General features: G+C 37.3%; 1 protein-coding gene across 1 annotated transcript in view; it reads left to right on the forward strand.

The window, feature by feature from the left end:
- The window catches only part of thsd7ba (thrombospondin, type I, domain containing 7Ba), a 327,257-nt gene that overhangs the window by 246,106 nt on the left and 64,129 nt on the right, over positions 1-17,022 (forward strand). The window contains exons 12-14 of the mRNA XM_020920389.2: positions 3,750-3,865; positions 6,447-6,579; positions 7,590-7,693. Coding sequence (XP_020776048.2) covers positions 3,750-3,865; positions 6,447-6,579; positions 7,590-7,693 — 353 coding nt within the window. The remainder of the gene's footprint in view (positions 1-3,749; positions 3,866-6,446; positions 6,580-7,589; positions 7,694-17,022) is intronic.

A 17,022-nucleotide genomic window follows, 5' to 3' on the forward strand; every position in this document is an offset into this window, starting at 1 on the left:
TTCTCTAGTGAAGGGTCTGCCACCTGCTTGGCTCCTTGGAAATGCTATTTATGCTTTAATGTTCTACTGTATGACATAAGGCAGGGGCCCAGTGTGTCTCTTCTGAACATGTAGAGAAACATTAAAACCGCCAAACCAGAAGACGGACCACCAACAGGAAAAAAGATCAGGGTCAATTTTTCAGTGAGTAATCTATAGTAGCTGGTCCGCTGTCGATGCTGCCCCCTCATCCTGAAGAGGCACAGTCTGGAGGAGCCCAGCCCACATTACAGTGACAGTGGCCCAAATTGTACAAAACCCTTGCCCATTGCAGGTGGTTTTGGCGTCACGGTCGAGTTTTGGCAGAAGAACTGAAGCGTCTGCACAAATGAAATCCACACATGTCTTGCCTGGAGCACTGGGGCTGCCCGGTTTACTGTATCCCGCTCTCAGTGAGAAGGCATGTTTTGGATCTAAGCAACAAAAGCACCTATACTGAAATAAATTCTAAATGGATACTTTTATTTTCACACTATTGAACTCTCTAAGCATGGAGTAAAGAATGTGGTGTATCATTCACCGGAAAATTTACACAGTGGGCTTATGTAAGGCATTCGCATTTGTACAAACACCACATTAACACTGTGACTAAACCCCAAATGCCAGAACTAAACCTGGTCTAGACCAGGACTAAACCATGGCTAGAAGAGGACCAAACCATGTCTGCATCAAAAATAAACTGCTCTCAAACTAGTAGCCGTACAAGTGTAAATGCACTGTTAATAATGCTTAAAGTTGAGTGCAAATTTTGACCATCCATTTTCGATCTCGTCTCTTTCAAGAAAATACAACATATATTTTAAATGTTTCATTTTGAATCGTGTTGGTCTGAACTCGGCTCAATATTATTTTCCTGTCTGCTCCTGAGCGCTGCTGTGCCCTCTGGCGTGCCACTGCTGCCGAGCGAGGGACGAGGAGAGGGGATAGCCCGGGGAGCATAGTTTCATGTATCGTGCCTTCTTATACTTTGGCATACTTTGATCTCATTCCTGTGTATGCTGTCTTTTTGCACACGGCACGACGCGGCCCCCTTGCTGTGGCTGTGGAGAGACCTGAGCCTGGTGTTAGCCTGTGGAAGTCACTCACACTAAAGGGATCACTGCATGCCCGTGTGCTCTGTCTCAGGGAGGGGGCTCAATAAAGACATCAAAGTGTATGGCTTTTACTGATTCAACAGAGCAGGCTGTGTACTGGGAAATAGTGTGCAATGACTGATAATATTGTAATAACAATGAATGATATTGGTGATTAGTACATTCAGTTCAACCAGCATCAACTCTCTAGTGATGGAAAGAGACATTTTTCTTAAATATTGTAAAATATAAAGCATGATTAATTTAATTGTTTAACACTATATTAAGCTGTTTTAAACCATAGTCTATTTATTCTCACAGCTAAAGGCAATCAGAGAATTACACTTAATGGTGCATTGTGTAACTTTTCTGGTGGAGCGTCCGTCAAATGCTTTTCGCCATGGAGATGTTATTGCTTTGCCTGGAATGTTTCACAGTTTGATAATAAACCTTTCTATCTTCATGAGACCAAACCAGACAAAGTTACAGGTCAGATATGTGGAGAGGCAACCTCACTCACAGTCAGAATTTTTCTAGGTACTTTTGAGCTATAAAATCATGTGTAATTTAAGAAATGTACTGTAAGTTGAAGCTGTGAGACATTCCAGGAAGAGTGATGACATATCCACAGAAACAAGCAGGTGATGGACCCCAACCAAAAAGTTGCACAGTGCACCTTTAAGTACATGTTTACTCAATTTATTACTTGAGTATTTATAATTAATGTCTTCTCATCCTGCAGTTCATTAATGCTTGTATAGTCACTTGTTTCTTCAATCAGGATGCATTATTTATTTGCTCTTTTAGCACAATATCAAACATATCTCTCTCATACTACTGTTATTACAACAGTCAATCAAGTTAATGTACATTGCCTTTAATACAACAGTTGTTTGTGGAGATGTCACTTTTGATACAGACTCGGGTAATTATGCAACCATTCCCAACACCGATTTAATGAGGATAAGTCCTTACCTGCTTTCTCTCAGCCCTGGTAATGGTGTCTTTGCAGTAGAAAGTATGATTCATTGGTAAACAGTTTGCATATCCTCACTTTCCTTGGGTTTAATTAGCATCCACGCGGTGGACTTTGATTGATTTTTCTGCTGGAACACTCTGTCTTGTCGGTGGCAGCACAACAGTGGTGTGGCAGCGCTGCAGAACATGCATGGGGAGATTAATGCACTCACAGGAAGAGTCCAGCTCACACACGCTTTACCACCCACTGAACACTTAATTGATTTTTTTTCCTTTACAAAATGAAATCAACAGCTTTAATTACTTGATGAATGGAAGAAAACACTGTTAAAAAATGCTCAAAGTAGTAGTTTAAAGGTGCATTGTGTAACTTTTATGGTGGAGTGTCTCCCACCTGCTTGTCTCAGTGGAGATGAAATTGCTTTGTCTGGTATGCCATTAAACATATCATCTTCCATTTACTCAATAACATGGGCGCTTATTGACCTAAAACTTGCATTCTGTGAGTGGGCTCGCCTCTCCACAGATCCGACATATAACTTGGCCCTGTGGTGTCACCTTCTGACTCCATAGAGATAAATAAGTATAATGCCATACTGTGGAACATTCCAGACCACATCTCCATGGGGAGAAGCAGGTGATGGACTCTCTAACAAAAAAGTTATACACTGCACTCAAGGACACAATGTCATTTTTCTGATGGACTGTTCACCACCTACTTGTAATTCTCTGTGGTTATGTTTTGTTTTGTTTTTTTCTTTGCCCTAGAATATTCTCCAGTAGGGCATTAAACTTGTCTATCTCCATGGAGAAAAGCAGGTGGCGACCTCACTCCCAATGAGACTAGATGATTTCAAGGTATATTTGAGCATTAAAATGTCCTGGAAGTGAATACATTTAATATAAATGAGTTTAATGCCATACTGTGGAACATTCCAGAGAGTGAAATATCATCTCATGGAGACAGGCAGGTAAGCGTGTATTTGCCACTTTAACAAACTCTGATATAAATACACTGTTTATGTTGTATTGATTCTTGCATTTATTTATGCCGCTCTTCTAAACAAGGACATACTGTATTTATATGTATGGTATGCTGTGGCTAAACATTCAATCAATAGGTCTTAGAAAACATAACGCTAAGAATGTAATGTGTATTTATTTCTTGTTTATAAATACATTTTTCTTACTCTCAGGAGTGCACTGATGTTACATGTATGTAATGTGATGCATTAAATTCAATTGATTGGTGGGAAATTGGTCATTCAGTTCATGCAAATCACTTGAAAACGTTGTGCAACCCTTGATTGAGTAATTGTTTTGCAGATCCTCAAAGCATTTATGTTGTGAAACACATTTGAAAAACTGAATTGATGCTTATACCTGAATAGTGGAGTCTTCTTTATTTTTACGGGACAAAATATGGACCAAGGAAAACAGCGGGATATGTGAGAAAACTGTAAATTTTTTTATTTGTCCAGCTTTGTCCAGAATCTACGAGCAGAGGGGGTAGTGATCAATCATGTGTATCTGTGGGGAAGTGTGTGATGTCAAGGGCAGGGCAGCTGTTATGGCGCAGTGTCCTGTTACTAGTGACTATTTGAGCATTTATCATTCAAAAAACTGAATTTAACACCAACATTTTCTCAATATTTGCAGGTGCCCGGATTCAGCACGCCCCGAAACCGTCCGACCTTGTTTGCTTCCCTGTAAGAAGGACTGCATCGTGACACAGTTCAGTGAGTGGACACCCTGCCCGGCCAGCTGCGTACCAGGTATGAACCACATAGCACACCAAAGAAGGAATACAAATTCCAGGTCATCTCAGGTGTCAAAAATAGGTTTCTTTTTAAAACATGATGTCAGTAAATGTCAGTGTAAAAAAGAAAAAAATAAACATTCAGATTAGGTTAGTTTATTATTATTAGTCTTTAGTGTTATTTTGTGTGTTTTTTAGTGTAAAATAAATTGGTGCCATATACTAAACAAAAAATTTGATTAAATTAGTCAGCACAGTGCGATGAGAAGAACACATGCTTAGACAAGATACTGTGTACTGTGCAATCTGTATCTATAATTAGCTCATACTATTGATTAGAATTACAAATAATAAGAAAATGTCAGGCAGTAATAGAACAATGTGTGTTTGCTGTTTTCTTAAGTTCATTAAATACTGCCTCAATCAAATTTACCACTAATAAATTGGTAACAAATGTATGATAATTTTCATTTTGTCATCTAAAAATGTCAAATGTTTTCAATTTACTTCTGGATGAAAATTACGATTACAAAACAATGAATATCAAATAATAGAAATCCATTAGTATTGTAATGTGTCACTTGTGAAATCGTCTGAAAGCTCCATAAACTGTTTCAGAAAACATAAAAAATATGTATGATTATTACCTCTCCTCATGTTTTCTGTTGTTCAGTAATTGTATTAAGTGTGCATTTAACCGTCCATTACTTTAGGATAACACATCAAGATGAAAATGGCTATTTAATGATTTCTAATGAAAAGTATGTAATTGTTTTTAAAAGAGACAAGCAGCTGAGTCGTCTCTGTAAATATGCTGTAGTCCACTGGGCGCACTGATGATGTAATCACTTTCTTAATTGCGCCATTTCCAGTGTTTAGTAATTAGTGCGGTGTAATGAGCCTTGCAGCGTAAGCCAAATGAAGCCATTCCAGCGCAGTGTCCGAAAACAAGAGGAGCTGAGGAGTGGAGGACATCTCACCACAAGGGCGTCCTAATCAGCATCTACTCCACTACACTTGTTTATCCAGCCTCTCTCCAGATCAGAGGGTCACTCTGCACTACAGCCCCCTCGGTCTAAAGCACTCAGCTCACTTTTCTGCTGGACAAAGAAAAATGTGAACTTCATAGAATCTCACAAAAATTACACATACGTACATCAGGCAATTTTGTGGAAGTGTCTTGCAAAAGTACACAATGTGGGTGGGGATTCAAACCTGTAACCTCCTTTCAATCTAGTGGCTACTGACAAAGTAGTCCCTGTTTGCTGAATTCATATCACCTCAAATTACTTATTAAATTACTTTGAACTTTAATTACTTTAAACTTGTTATAAACTGGTTCCCTAATCATGAGTTTATTCAAAGTTGTATTTTGATTGAGTCATGCATGTTTGAGTAATCCTGAATTAACCTGCATTTGAAGCACGAGCCTTAGAGTGTGGATGGGGCCAATTTTTTTCTGTCCAAGACCTGCTCTCGTCCACAGAGTAGTGATTGAATCTGAACTGAGCCCAACAGGCATTAAGATATTTGTGTCTGAATCCTACCAAACCCGACACAATTAAAATCACACTATTTTCTTAGGCCTACTAATGACACACGTAGGATATTGCTTATTTGACCTCTAACGGACCCTCGAATTGGGACATGGCTAGAGTGCAAAATACAAACTCGGGATTTAGCAAAAATAATGAGAAGATTTTATTACTCACCTCTCATAAAGTGGTAAATTTAAAGTGCAGCATCTCATCCAAATAATGACATCTAGTCCACAAAACTGCGCTGTTAATCCAGTTTTAGGCGTTCTTTGAAAGTAAAAGGTGAAAGGAATTCCTCACGTGTCTGTTTACATCCACATAGCACATGGATTGAGGTGAAGCTGCAGATTAGCGATAGTGACTCTACTTCCTGTGTACTTTATTGCCAGTCTTTTATGCTTTAAAAATCACATATCTGAAGTATTGCACCACATTTCACAGCTTTGTCTAAACTAGAAGTGCAGTGCTCTGATCGTTTGGACACTTAAGAGTCTCAAAGCGAGTGGTTTTACTGTAGACAGGAAACAGCTGATGCGATCGCACTTACAGCTTTGTAGCCTGTGGTTTGTCTGCAGGTGTATCCCACTGCAGCCATTAAGTTACATAAGTTTCTCCTTACGTCTGTGGTGTGCGGTTTTTGTCACACTTTTAAAAATTCTGTAGTGTATGGCGCCCTTAAGCTGTTTTTAATTTACATTTCAAATGTCTTATCTTGCTCATGTGTCCGTGTCCGACCCAAGCCCAAACATAAGTTCTAAATATTTGTCCGACCAAGCTCATTGGGATCTGACGGGTTCCATCTGTCGGGTTTCGATGGTCTAGTGAGCCTTCAGTGCTCCTGTTTTCAGTTAAAATTAATTATTAAAACTATGAAAAATACGATTAGACTTGTGCAGTTTTGAACAAGAGGTCAGTAGACCTGTTTCTATTATTAAGCTGTTTAAGATCAATATTGTGTTTTGAAATCAATCAAATCCATGTTTGTGATCCACTCATATTATAGTTTAAAGCTAAGTACCTGAAAAAACCATAAGATGTCTTGTGTTTCATGTTATGCAGAAAATGGAAGCGTCGCCACACAGTCTCGATACCGAACCATCATTCAGAGGCCGTCTAATGGAGGCCAGGAGTGTCCCGATACACTTTATGAAGAGCGAGAATGTGAAGCGATACCTGTTTGTCCAGTCTACAGGTAAAAGCATCATTTGTCACTTTGTTTTAGTGTAACTGAATATAGCTCAAGTACAAAATGGGAAAATGGTGATGAAATATAGAGATGTCACAAGTGAGATTTTATGTCCTACACAAATAGAATGTAGACTTTTGTGTTTTTGGTTCTAGCCTATAAGTTGCAGTTTCTGTCGGCAAGGAGGTGACATGTTCACAAATCTAGTCTGGCCTTTAACTAGTCTTTTGATGACAACAGAACATTTTTTTCAGCTGTGTAATACTCCATGTATTTGTGGCGTATATTGTTATGTCAGATGCATGTCTTGTGCCATGTACTCTGACAAGTTTACCTATGGCACTCAAATTTTCCTAATAAATACCTAATTACTATTATATTTGTGTTTTTAATAGCTTAGTAAAGCTTGTCCAGACCATTTGAAATTTAAGCCTAAAATCCACACCAGAGCCAACACACACCAGAGTGTGGTGCACCACACCAACACAAACTGAACACCACATTTTAACACAATTCTTATAAATTTGTGTTTTATCTGCAGATTACTTATAAAATGAGAGACATAGTGCGAGGGTGTGAGAGGAGAGGAAAGGCAGAGCAGAAGATGAGTTTCCCCCATGAAGAGAAGTGAGAGAGGAGCCAGTGTTATGCTGAGTTGAACACTGATGCTTTCCATGCCTCTCCTGCAGCTCTCATGCCTCTCCACACAGTTTACAGCTCCTTTTGTCGGTCACAGAGTAGAGACATGTCTGTACTCACCGCACAAGTGCAGAATACATGTGTTTTCAGTCACGGCACCGTGTTCCGATTCAGCAAACCCCAATTGAGGTGCAGGCTGCTTGAGCTTGATTTTAACCCCGGTCACTATTAGATGATTTGAAGTATAAACTAATTTAGGGCTTCAAGTATTAGATTAATCATATATAGCATGTAGTGTGTTTCTGTATATTATTAAAGATTTCACTGTATTCAGTATTATCATAAAACATCAAATCTAAACATTATATTTCTTATAGGTGGAGGACCCATAAGTGGCACAGCTGCAGTATAGTTCCAGACTCAGTGCGACGCGGTTTAGCTGGTCCTGGAGAACTGTGTGGGAACGGACTGGAGACTAGAGGTAAGGCTTTAGTCTTGTTTTCAACTTCTTGGGTGCTGTCACTGTTTTCTTTATTTCCTATGTACGCTTCACACTGCTATCTATTTACCCTGTTTATTTAATGAGACCTAATAGCCCCTTCACAGCGGTACCTTTAACAAGCCATGGATGCAAAATAGCCAAGAAGAGACAATTTGTTCACATAGTCTAACAAGATGCACCGTCTGTCTGCTTTCCTGATTAGCTCATCACAATAGTGCTTTCCTATTAATGAATGCAACAAGTACCATAGACACGTTTTTTTTTACCTTAGCAGTGGGTTGAAAGGCGAAATAAACAATATAGACACTTGTGGGCGACGGCAGGCTAAACAAGATCAAGTTTTAGCTCTAAAATGAAGATGTCTTCCTTGTTTGAGATGTTGCGGCCATTAAGTTAGACTCAGAGACAGCTACGCACCACAAATTAACAATTGAAGATACCCGTTTGCAGACACCAGGCATAAATAATGTAGGGCAATGAGAACAAAGCTGTGAACGCAAATTATTCTCAATCAACAGGAACTTTTTATAGTTAATGGGAAGCCACTAATTAAAATTTTATTACAACATTATCATATTTTTCATTTTCACTATTTATATGTCGTTACTTTGAATAATGCAAGCAGTGGAATGAATATTTATAAATATTACACAAGATCTTTATTCTAAAGTATTAGGAAAATATAGTATGTAAAGGATGGTATAATTAAAAAAATGACAGTATAATGAATCAATCAGTTGTGGAATTAAATAAACTCCTTAGCAGTTAAATCCTGACACTCAAAAATGGTAGCTTTACAATAGTCTTTATAGACATAGACACACCCTTTTTTCTGCTTCTTCATAAAAAAATTATGCCATAAACTAGACAGCAGCATACTGCAGTTCAAGAATGTAGTATTAACATTAGCCAACCAAAATATTGAACAATTAGAGTTCCGGCATCATGCAATCTATTGATAATAATTCATATTTGTAGCGCACTTTAGAGACTAAAGACCTCTCATCACTGCAGTCATTAATCTCTCCAGTGGCAAACTATCACTACCCTGCTCTGGGAGAGAGGTGAGGCTGACAATATGCACCATCGGACTCTCAGACCACCTCAAGCCACTCACTCACACAACAGTCATACATTTGCAAGTTAAAGTTGAAGTGTCTTGCCTAAGGACACACATACAATATGCACTGATTGGCACATTTTGAAGAAAAAGCCAAAGATTTCAGTTTCAATTTCAGTCAGTTGGCACAGAATATAGACAAAATCTACAGATTCTGCTGTCAGCACTTGTCATCCAAATGGCAGAGTTTTCTGTATCCTGCAGTTTCTAATCATAACTGCCAGTCACATATCATGATATATTTAACCTGTGTTGTGACACATAGTTCCTCTAAGAGCAGTACTGAAGATGGTCTAGGCCGTTAAAAAGCCACCGTGTTAATTGGATGATTTCAAACTCATTTAGACCAGAGCAAATGTCCCAATAAATCCCAGTCTTCTGTCCTGATTCCTGCTTCAGCCCAGGACGGTGGTGATTGCAGCCCTGAGAAGATTCTGCTCGCAATGTAATTATGAATGACATTTTTCAAGTGAATCCCATGACTTTTAGAGAGGACTTAGAAAATTTAGTGTGTGCTGCTCCTAGGTTAAGTGCAAGGCTCATTGACCTTTACTACCTTCTATCTGAATAAATTAGAATTTGGCTAAATACCTGTGACATTTGGAAAAGTTAAGTGCAGCCTGAAAAGTGCTTAAATAAAGAGTGTGCTCCAGGTTTACTTTTAGTTCATTTGGTTTAAAAAATGACAGCCATTATGGCATATTATTACATTTCATTATTATTATTATAATTTTTTTATGTACAGAAAGTATTGGTTGGTATATATTTCTTGTCAACACTATAATATTGATACATTGCTGTGACATCACACTGGGGATGTTTTGCATTTACAGTATGTTTATGGAAGAATGTATTAAGACCATCTGAAACATCAAGAAAAAACACAAAATGGATTTAAACTTCTTATTTTCAGGAACCTGTAATGAACACAATTGTTTATGGTCCTGTTTTGGTGTTAAATTTTCAACAAAAAGGTGAGAGTGACTGAACTGCTGGCTAATGCTACCTGTCTTGTGACTGTAGTGTTATTTGAGAGGATTAAGAGTAAAGATCACCTGTTGTAGTCCCAACTAAATCAGTTCCTTGCAGCCCAGTTGTATTAAAATAAAGCTCGGATTAAAGTCTAACAAAACCTCAGACAAAGCAGTGCCTACAGTTATTGCCACATACTCATGAAACGTTGGTGACATCAGCTGCAAAGTATCAATAATAACAGAACAGATTTTATTTTAAAAATATCCAAATTTTTCCTTGGCAAATGTGGACTCATCTGAAATCTGATACTATGACTAATAACTATTATAGCTGATGTTGAACCATTTTACTTGTGAGTTATAGACTGTGTGATCCAATCTGCACATCTTGTAATCTAAAGTCATACATGTGTTGATTTATTATCGCTTACTTGTACCTTTGCTTTGTCAGTAACATATTCTCTTCTTTTGATCTAAAAGAACAAGCTATATAGCAAATATGGTTTATCATAGATTTTGTACTTTAGTGCTTACTGTTTCACTCCCTCACACCTGACAAGTTTGCACAATGAATGTCCTCCAGATATAAACCAATTCATTTAATTTAAAAGTGTTGTCAACATCAGAGCCAGGGGCAGCATAGAGCAGCAGCAGCACTGTGGCTGTAACCCTGACAGTCTGGTTCTACAAACACTTTCGCTCCATTGGCAAATATTTACTGAATAATTAGGGATCACCAACACTGGGCTTATCTGTCTGAGTGCAGAGCGTCACAACAGAACACACACTCTGTCAGATGCACTTATTGTTGTAATTACCAGAAAGCATTTGTAATACTAATGGGTCAACATGTTGGAGAGCAGCTTTAATGTTAGTCTATTCAATGGCAACAATAGCCTTTTCAGTTCTCTGTATCATGTAGAATTTTCATTTAATCCAATGCAAAAATGCTAAACATATCATTTATTCAAAAGTTTTACAACACTACTGTGATAAATGTTTTTTTTTTACGAGTAGTGACTCTGCAACTCATGGGGTTGATAATGCATCTTTATAGACAATATTCCATAAACATGACTGATTTTGCTAACCAGTGTTTTTGACTCTAGGTCTTGAGCTATATTGATCATTTGCATTGACAGCACTGTATGTATCTTTATTGGTGGAATGTTCAGCAGTTACCTTGGTGACACAATGCAAAAAAGGTTTAAGATAGTCTGAAAACTCAAGAAAAAAACATAAAATTGATTTTCAGGAGCCAGTGATCAATATGAGCGCCTGCTTAGGAGTTTGATTTTCAACAAAAATGATGAGCTTGAGTAACTGAAAAACTGCTGGCTAATGCTCACTAGCTTGTGACTGTAATGTTATTTGAGAGGCACTTTATTTTAACAGCACAAATCAGCTCATCCATTGTAGTTCCTTATGGATTGTGTTAAAATAAAGCTCAGATTAAAGTCTAACATGCCTCACACAGAGCAGTGCCTACAGTTAGCATCACACTCCCAGGGAATGTTGATGACACAAACTGCAAAGTATCATTTATGTGTGAGGAACATGACCTTGCTATCGATTCAAGATGTTTATGGAGTGGAATGTACTGGCACACAATTAATGCAATCACCCCTATTGATTGATAAGCATCGACTTAAAGCCACTTTAAAACTTAATGTACTTTTTAAAGAAGAGACTAACCACTAAACTATAGATGTGTTATTGAATGGCATGGAAAATTAGAATTTTGAGTATATAGTCTATAATAAAATACAATTTCAAAAATCTGCAAATGCCTTAATATTGTCTGAAAATTATAATTGGGATAATAATAATAAATATTGAGACATTGTTTTTGACAATATTGCCTACCCCTGCTTGCCAGTATACCTTTGTACACACATGCATACAGAGGTATAAAACAAAATGTAATTAAAAAGAACATGTATGCAATGATGAAAAGTGTTTAGCTTTGATCTTCCCTTTGGTACATTGAATAGATCAACACAGGTATTTAGCTCAGTATTGCAAATCAATCATGCATTTTAACACATGTTTGCATTGAAAATCTGCAGAGCCTTGGAAACCTGGCAGCTGCAAACCCACAGCGTCTCTTCTGTCAATAGCAGCATGTTTGAAATAACAGGCAGACGGTTGAGCCAGCGCGCAAACAGCCAAATGAGCGAATCCGCAGCGAATCCCCGGCACAGGCATATACAGTACCATTACAAACCAGATCTGTGTTTTGGGAGGAAATACGTGTGACTGCATTTGTGTTAAACAGCAGGGACCTTGGCTTGGCAAAATGTTCCCTGTGTTAGCCTTGTTTGTTTTAGGCTGAAAGAGTGTGGAGGTAAATGAATGCTGATGATTTGGGAGCAGGCTGAGGTGAAGGTTGGACAGTGCTGACCTGACATGAACCTGTGCAGAGATAAGCAGTCGTACAGAAAGGGCAGCATGCAAACGATGAACTTAACTAAAGATAAGAAGGGCAAGGTTGTGCTACTGCTGATAACCTGTGAATTACTTTTATTTGACCTATTGGTAGAATTTAATTAAAAACATGCTTGATTAAAAATGAATGCATGTGAATAACAACAATGTACTGTATTTGATGGAGCAATAAACAAGTTAGATAGATAAAAATTCCTGCTTCCTCCTTTGATGTTAGAGCCTTTAATTTGCACAGAAAATGAATTCATGTACACAAATCTTATAATCTAATAATCCATTATGTGTAATATACTTTACCACATATGCTTATCATTATGGAATATGTATTTAAGTATTTTTCAAAGTAATTACAGGATGTATTTGTAGTAGTAGTGCAGTATAAGTAAGGTCTATATGTAATTTTAAGATGTAATGTTAATTGTATATTGTATTATTTGTGGTATTATGGTGTATTATCATTGATTTTGTTTGATTGTAGCCTGTATGCCATTATAATCTGACATGACATGGTACTGTCATTTGACACCAAGGTTAGTTTATGAAAGTAAGTTTATAATTGTTGAGCAGGGCTACACCTCACGCATGCGTCTTCCTGTCCATACCCTATTTATACCACTAGCTCCCTTCCTCTCCATCTTCTCGTTAATGTGCCACTCCCACCCTCCCCTCTGTTCTATTCTTATTCCTTTTATATTTCAGGTCTCTGGGGGATACAAAGCCAGCGAGACAACTGCCTCCAAACGGCCTTAAAATATAATTTTGCCATAATCATTGCTCCATACACAGGAAGGCATATTTACACTGTAATTCAAATGCATTGTGTATGAAGGTGCACTACTGTGTTCTGGCAAAGGGTCCGTCACCTACTTTTCTATGTAGAGATATTGTTGCTTTGTCTGAAATGTTTCACAGTATGGCATGAAACATAAATAAAACCAATGGCTGACACTGCCAGGCAAGATGTTGCAGATCAGATTTATGGAGGTGACTCTGCACACAGTAAGTAATGTTTTTAGCAATAGAATGAAATGAATAAAGGCAAGATATGTAAGTTAAATACGTTGCAACTTTCCAAGGAGCCAAGAAGGTGTCGGACCCCCAACAGAAAAGTTACATAGTGTAGCTTTAACTTGACTAACTAGCTCTAGTAGAAGTTATAATCATTGATAACATTATAGTTACTTTCCCTCCATGCCACAAAATATCACCTGCTGCTGAAAAAGATCAGGTTAGAGTTATGGGCAGGATCAGTGGGCAAACCCGGTAAAGACTTCATCATGATAGGCACTAATTAATCTAATCGGCATAAAGGCCAAAACCAATTATATGCAAAGTATCTGTCTGTCAATGTTGATAGCTACACGTAAAAATTATGGTTTAACCCAAACACCTACATTTCAAAACAAAATATCAAACCTTTTATTTCTCCAGGCTGTAAGTGCTCCATCAAGGCTGGGTAATAATAGCTATTATCTCTGCTGCATTGACTTTATTGAGACCTCCCATGTAAATGAGCATCCCACACATTCTCAGCAAACTCACAGGAGCCCAGGAGTTTTTGTCAGAGGGCAAAATTTAAAAGTCAAATAGAAATCGATAAAATGGATTAAAGGCATGTTTGTAGATCAGAGCATCCTCAAAGGCGCTGCAGGGTTAGAAAGAGGGAGAGAGAGGAGTAACAGTAAATTTAAACATAGATCTTTTGTGAGATTCTTATTGCCTTTGTGAGAAATGCTCCATTCAATAAACCACAGCTGACCATCAGTTTCAAAGGGTTGTATTTGTCAGCTGCAAGGGCATACTGTCCTCTTGCCACCTCCCATAGTCTGGCACTGGTATTTTCCCCAAATCAACCATGGTGATACAATGCTTTGATTGTTATTGATTTGTCTGGAATGTCCCACTGTATGGCATTAAACACATATTTGTACTGAAATAAACAAAACACACATAGAGATTAAGAGACTCCATGCACCCAAAAACCCACAGTTCACTCAGTTGGCATTAATGTTTTCTGCGTGACGTTAATGTTCCTTAAAATAAGCAAAAAGGGCAACCAAATGGCTTTAAAAACATATATATTTTAATCACTATAAGCATGCTTTTTTAAATTTGGCCCGATGGCGACACCTGCTCATCTCCATGGAGATGTTACTGATTTATTGACGTGTTCCTATACAATGAATCTTTTATTGCTCAAAACTACTATGTGCTTGTCTCCATGCAGATAAATAAGATTAAAGGCACCTTATGGAACATTCCAGGCAAGCAATTAGATTTCAGTGCAGACAAGCAGTTGGCAAACCCTCTAACAGAAAAGTTCCACAGTGTAGCGTTAATATACCTAAATGCGGCACGGTGCAAAAAATTACCTGACAGCATTTTAGGACAATTCTTTCTTTTCATTCATCATGGATAGTTCAAGAAAGCAGCATCTGTATCCCAATCAAAATACTACAAAGTATTACAGATTACTATTTGTTTCACCATTTTATCAGCTTTATATATGTCACAGAAGCTGAATATACTCATTTCAAAAAAGCTTTTAGTCCATATTTTGGCACTACATATTTTAAAGATTTTGTATATTTTTGCACACACCTTTCTTTGTTTATCGTCTTCACTGCCCGCCCACGACTTTCGCACATCACTGCTCTCATCCATAGAATATTTATTGAATTTGGATTATATGTTTGTCCCATTTTAATTGGGTTTCTGCCTCTTAATAACAGAAAATGTCAGGCTGTGTGGGCTTGCTCGTTTGGCAGCAGCTAATGAATTGTGCACTCTCTCCTGGTTGCCTATGTAGAGTAAATTTTGGAGCACCTTGCTGCATAGATTTGCATCATAATGAGATTTCCTTGTGTCTGGTATAATATCTTAGGCCTAAGCTGTGTGGGACTTTAAGACTTTGGAGTGCGCTTATATATATATTTGCCCATAGTCGACTTCATTAGCATCGCCGGAAGAATGTTTTTGTTTATGACAGAAGCATATGGAAACACACCACACCTGTTTGTCCTACAATACTATTCTTAAATTGAGTATATAATATATCATTAGCTCTCAATAGCTCCTTCTATCGCAGTAAGTTGTAGTACTTGTTGGTCCTTATTGGTGTCAAAAGGGTAAGTATGTTCATGTAACTTGAACTGAACTGTCACTGAAGAAAGGAAGTTCTTGCTGCTTTTATTAGTATAACTTCACTCATAACTACAACTGTTTCTTGTAACAACTTGCCATTTGACATTTGATTTTCCAACGTCAACTCTGCTATACTTCCTCTCTGACTGCAACAGCCACTCTAACTTCTGACACTTGTATTAAAGACTACAATCCATCAAAACCTGAAGCCTGCTATTTTTACTGAATTGTAATTTTGTAGTTTTGTTTTTACTATGACACGGTATAATACTAATGCAATGGCTTATATGTGGTTATTTGGGGTTCATGGGGTGCAGTATTACCTTTATTGGCGTTGGTGCGGTGGTATTTATGTGTTTGTTGAATTGAATAATATTACTATAAAAATGCCATTATACAGGGGTCTTTACACCTCAAAGATATGCAGAAAATTTGTAAAATGTCATTTACTTGAATACAGATTTCCACCACATGTATCTAGTAATCTCAAGAATGTTTGGTGAATCAATTATTCAGACTATTATATAATCATAAGAACTGAGAACAATTTGTAGAACTGTAGAAGCAAATTTAATTTCTGAAGTAAACCTTATGCAAAGTGCTTTTTAGTCTGGCTGTTTATGTCACATGTATCACCTACTAGATGAATGATAATTGGAATGGAAATGTAAATCTGAAATGTATCAATGTGACACATGAATGAATGTTTTGGAATGGATAATGTGAAATGGAAATGCCTCATCTGTAAATGTGACACTGTTGTTTCTATGGCGTAATAATAATAAAATACATGATGTTTCTACACAGTAATTATATCTATAAAATTTGACGTTCCTACATGACGTTCTAATTGCGTACTATAAATGTCTTTTCTGCTAATTTCTTCACCAGTGCTACAACAATAGACTCGTCGACTTTGCCGCTAAATGTTTCTTCCTGATAATTAAACTGAGATCAGGTGTAGCAGAAATAACCCATCTGCTCCTCTGTGTTCTCTGTAATTATTCCCAGCATAAACCCACATATGCTGCAGCTTCTACTCCAGGCTGTGGATTTGTTCATCTTTACGAGACCTCTGCATTATATTAAATACAGACTGTCAAATGGGTGGGTTTAATAAATAGGGTTTATAAATGTTTGTTTTTAAATAATCCATCAAAGAAGTCTGATAAATATGTGTTGTCTTTGAAAGTAGAATTAACTTTTTAAAATGGCTGCTTGCTAGTTTAGAGTTGACTCATTTTGATAATCTCATCTCAAAAAATACATTTAACATATATTATAAGCAAAAACGAATTAAACAGCTGTTATGAGATAAATGCAGTTGAATTTTCATTTATTTAAATATCACATGCACAAACATACTATATCCTGCAGTTTTCTTAGTTACATTAAACAAAATCCTTCTTGTACAATTAAATATAGTTTGCAAATGATAGATTGTTTCCAAAAATGAATGAATAATATTTCAGTAACTGGCTTTGTTTAAAAGAAAAATAAATATATATTTTGGTTTGGAAAAACAATGAACAAAAACAAGAAACAATCTGTTTACTGGCACCACTTTGAGTACTTTTCACCATTCCGCTTTGTTTTGATTTGTTATTGCTGTGGCAGTGATT

This window comes from Boleophthalmus pectinirostris, unplaced genomic scaffold (assembly GCF_026225935.1).
Source record: "Boleophthalmus pectinirostris isolate CB_2022bp ecotype Guang Dong unplaced genomic scaffold, ASM2622593v1 HiC_scaffold_1, whole genome shotgun sequence".
In the NCBI taxonomy this organism is placed as follows: Eukaryota; Metazoa; Chordata; class Actinopteri; order Gobiiformes; family Gobiidae; genus Boleophthalmus; species Boleophthalmus pectinirostris.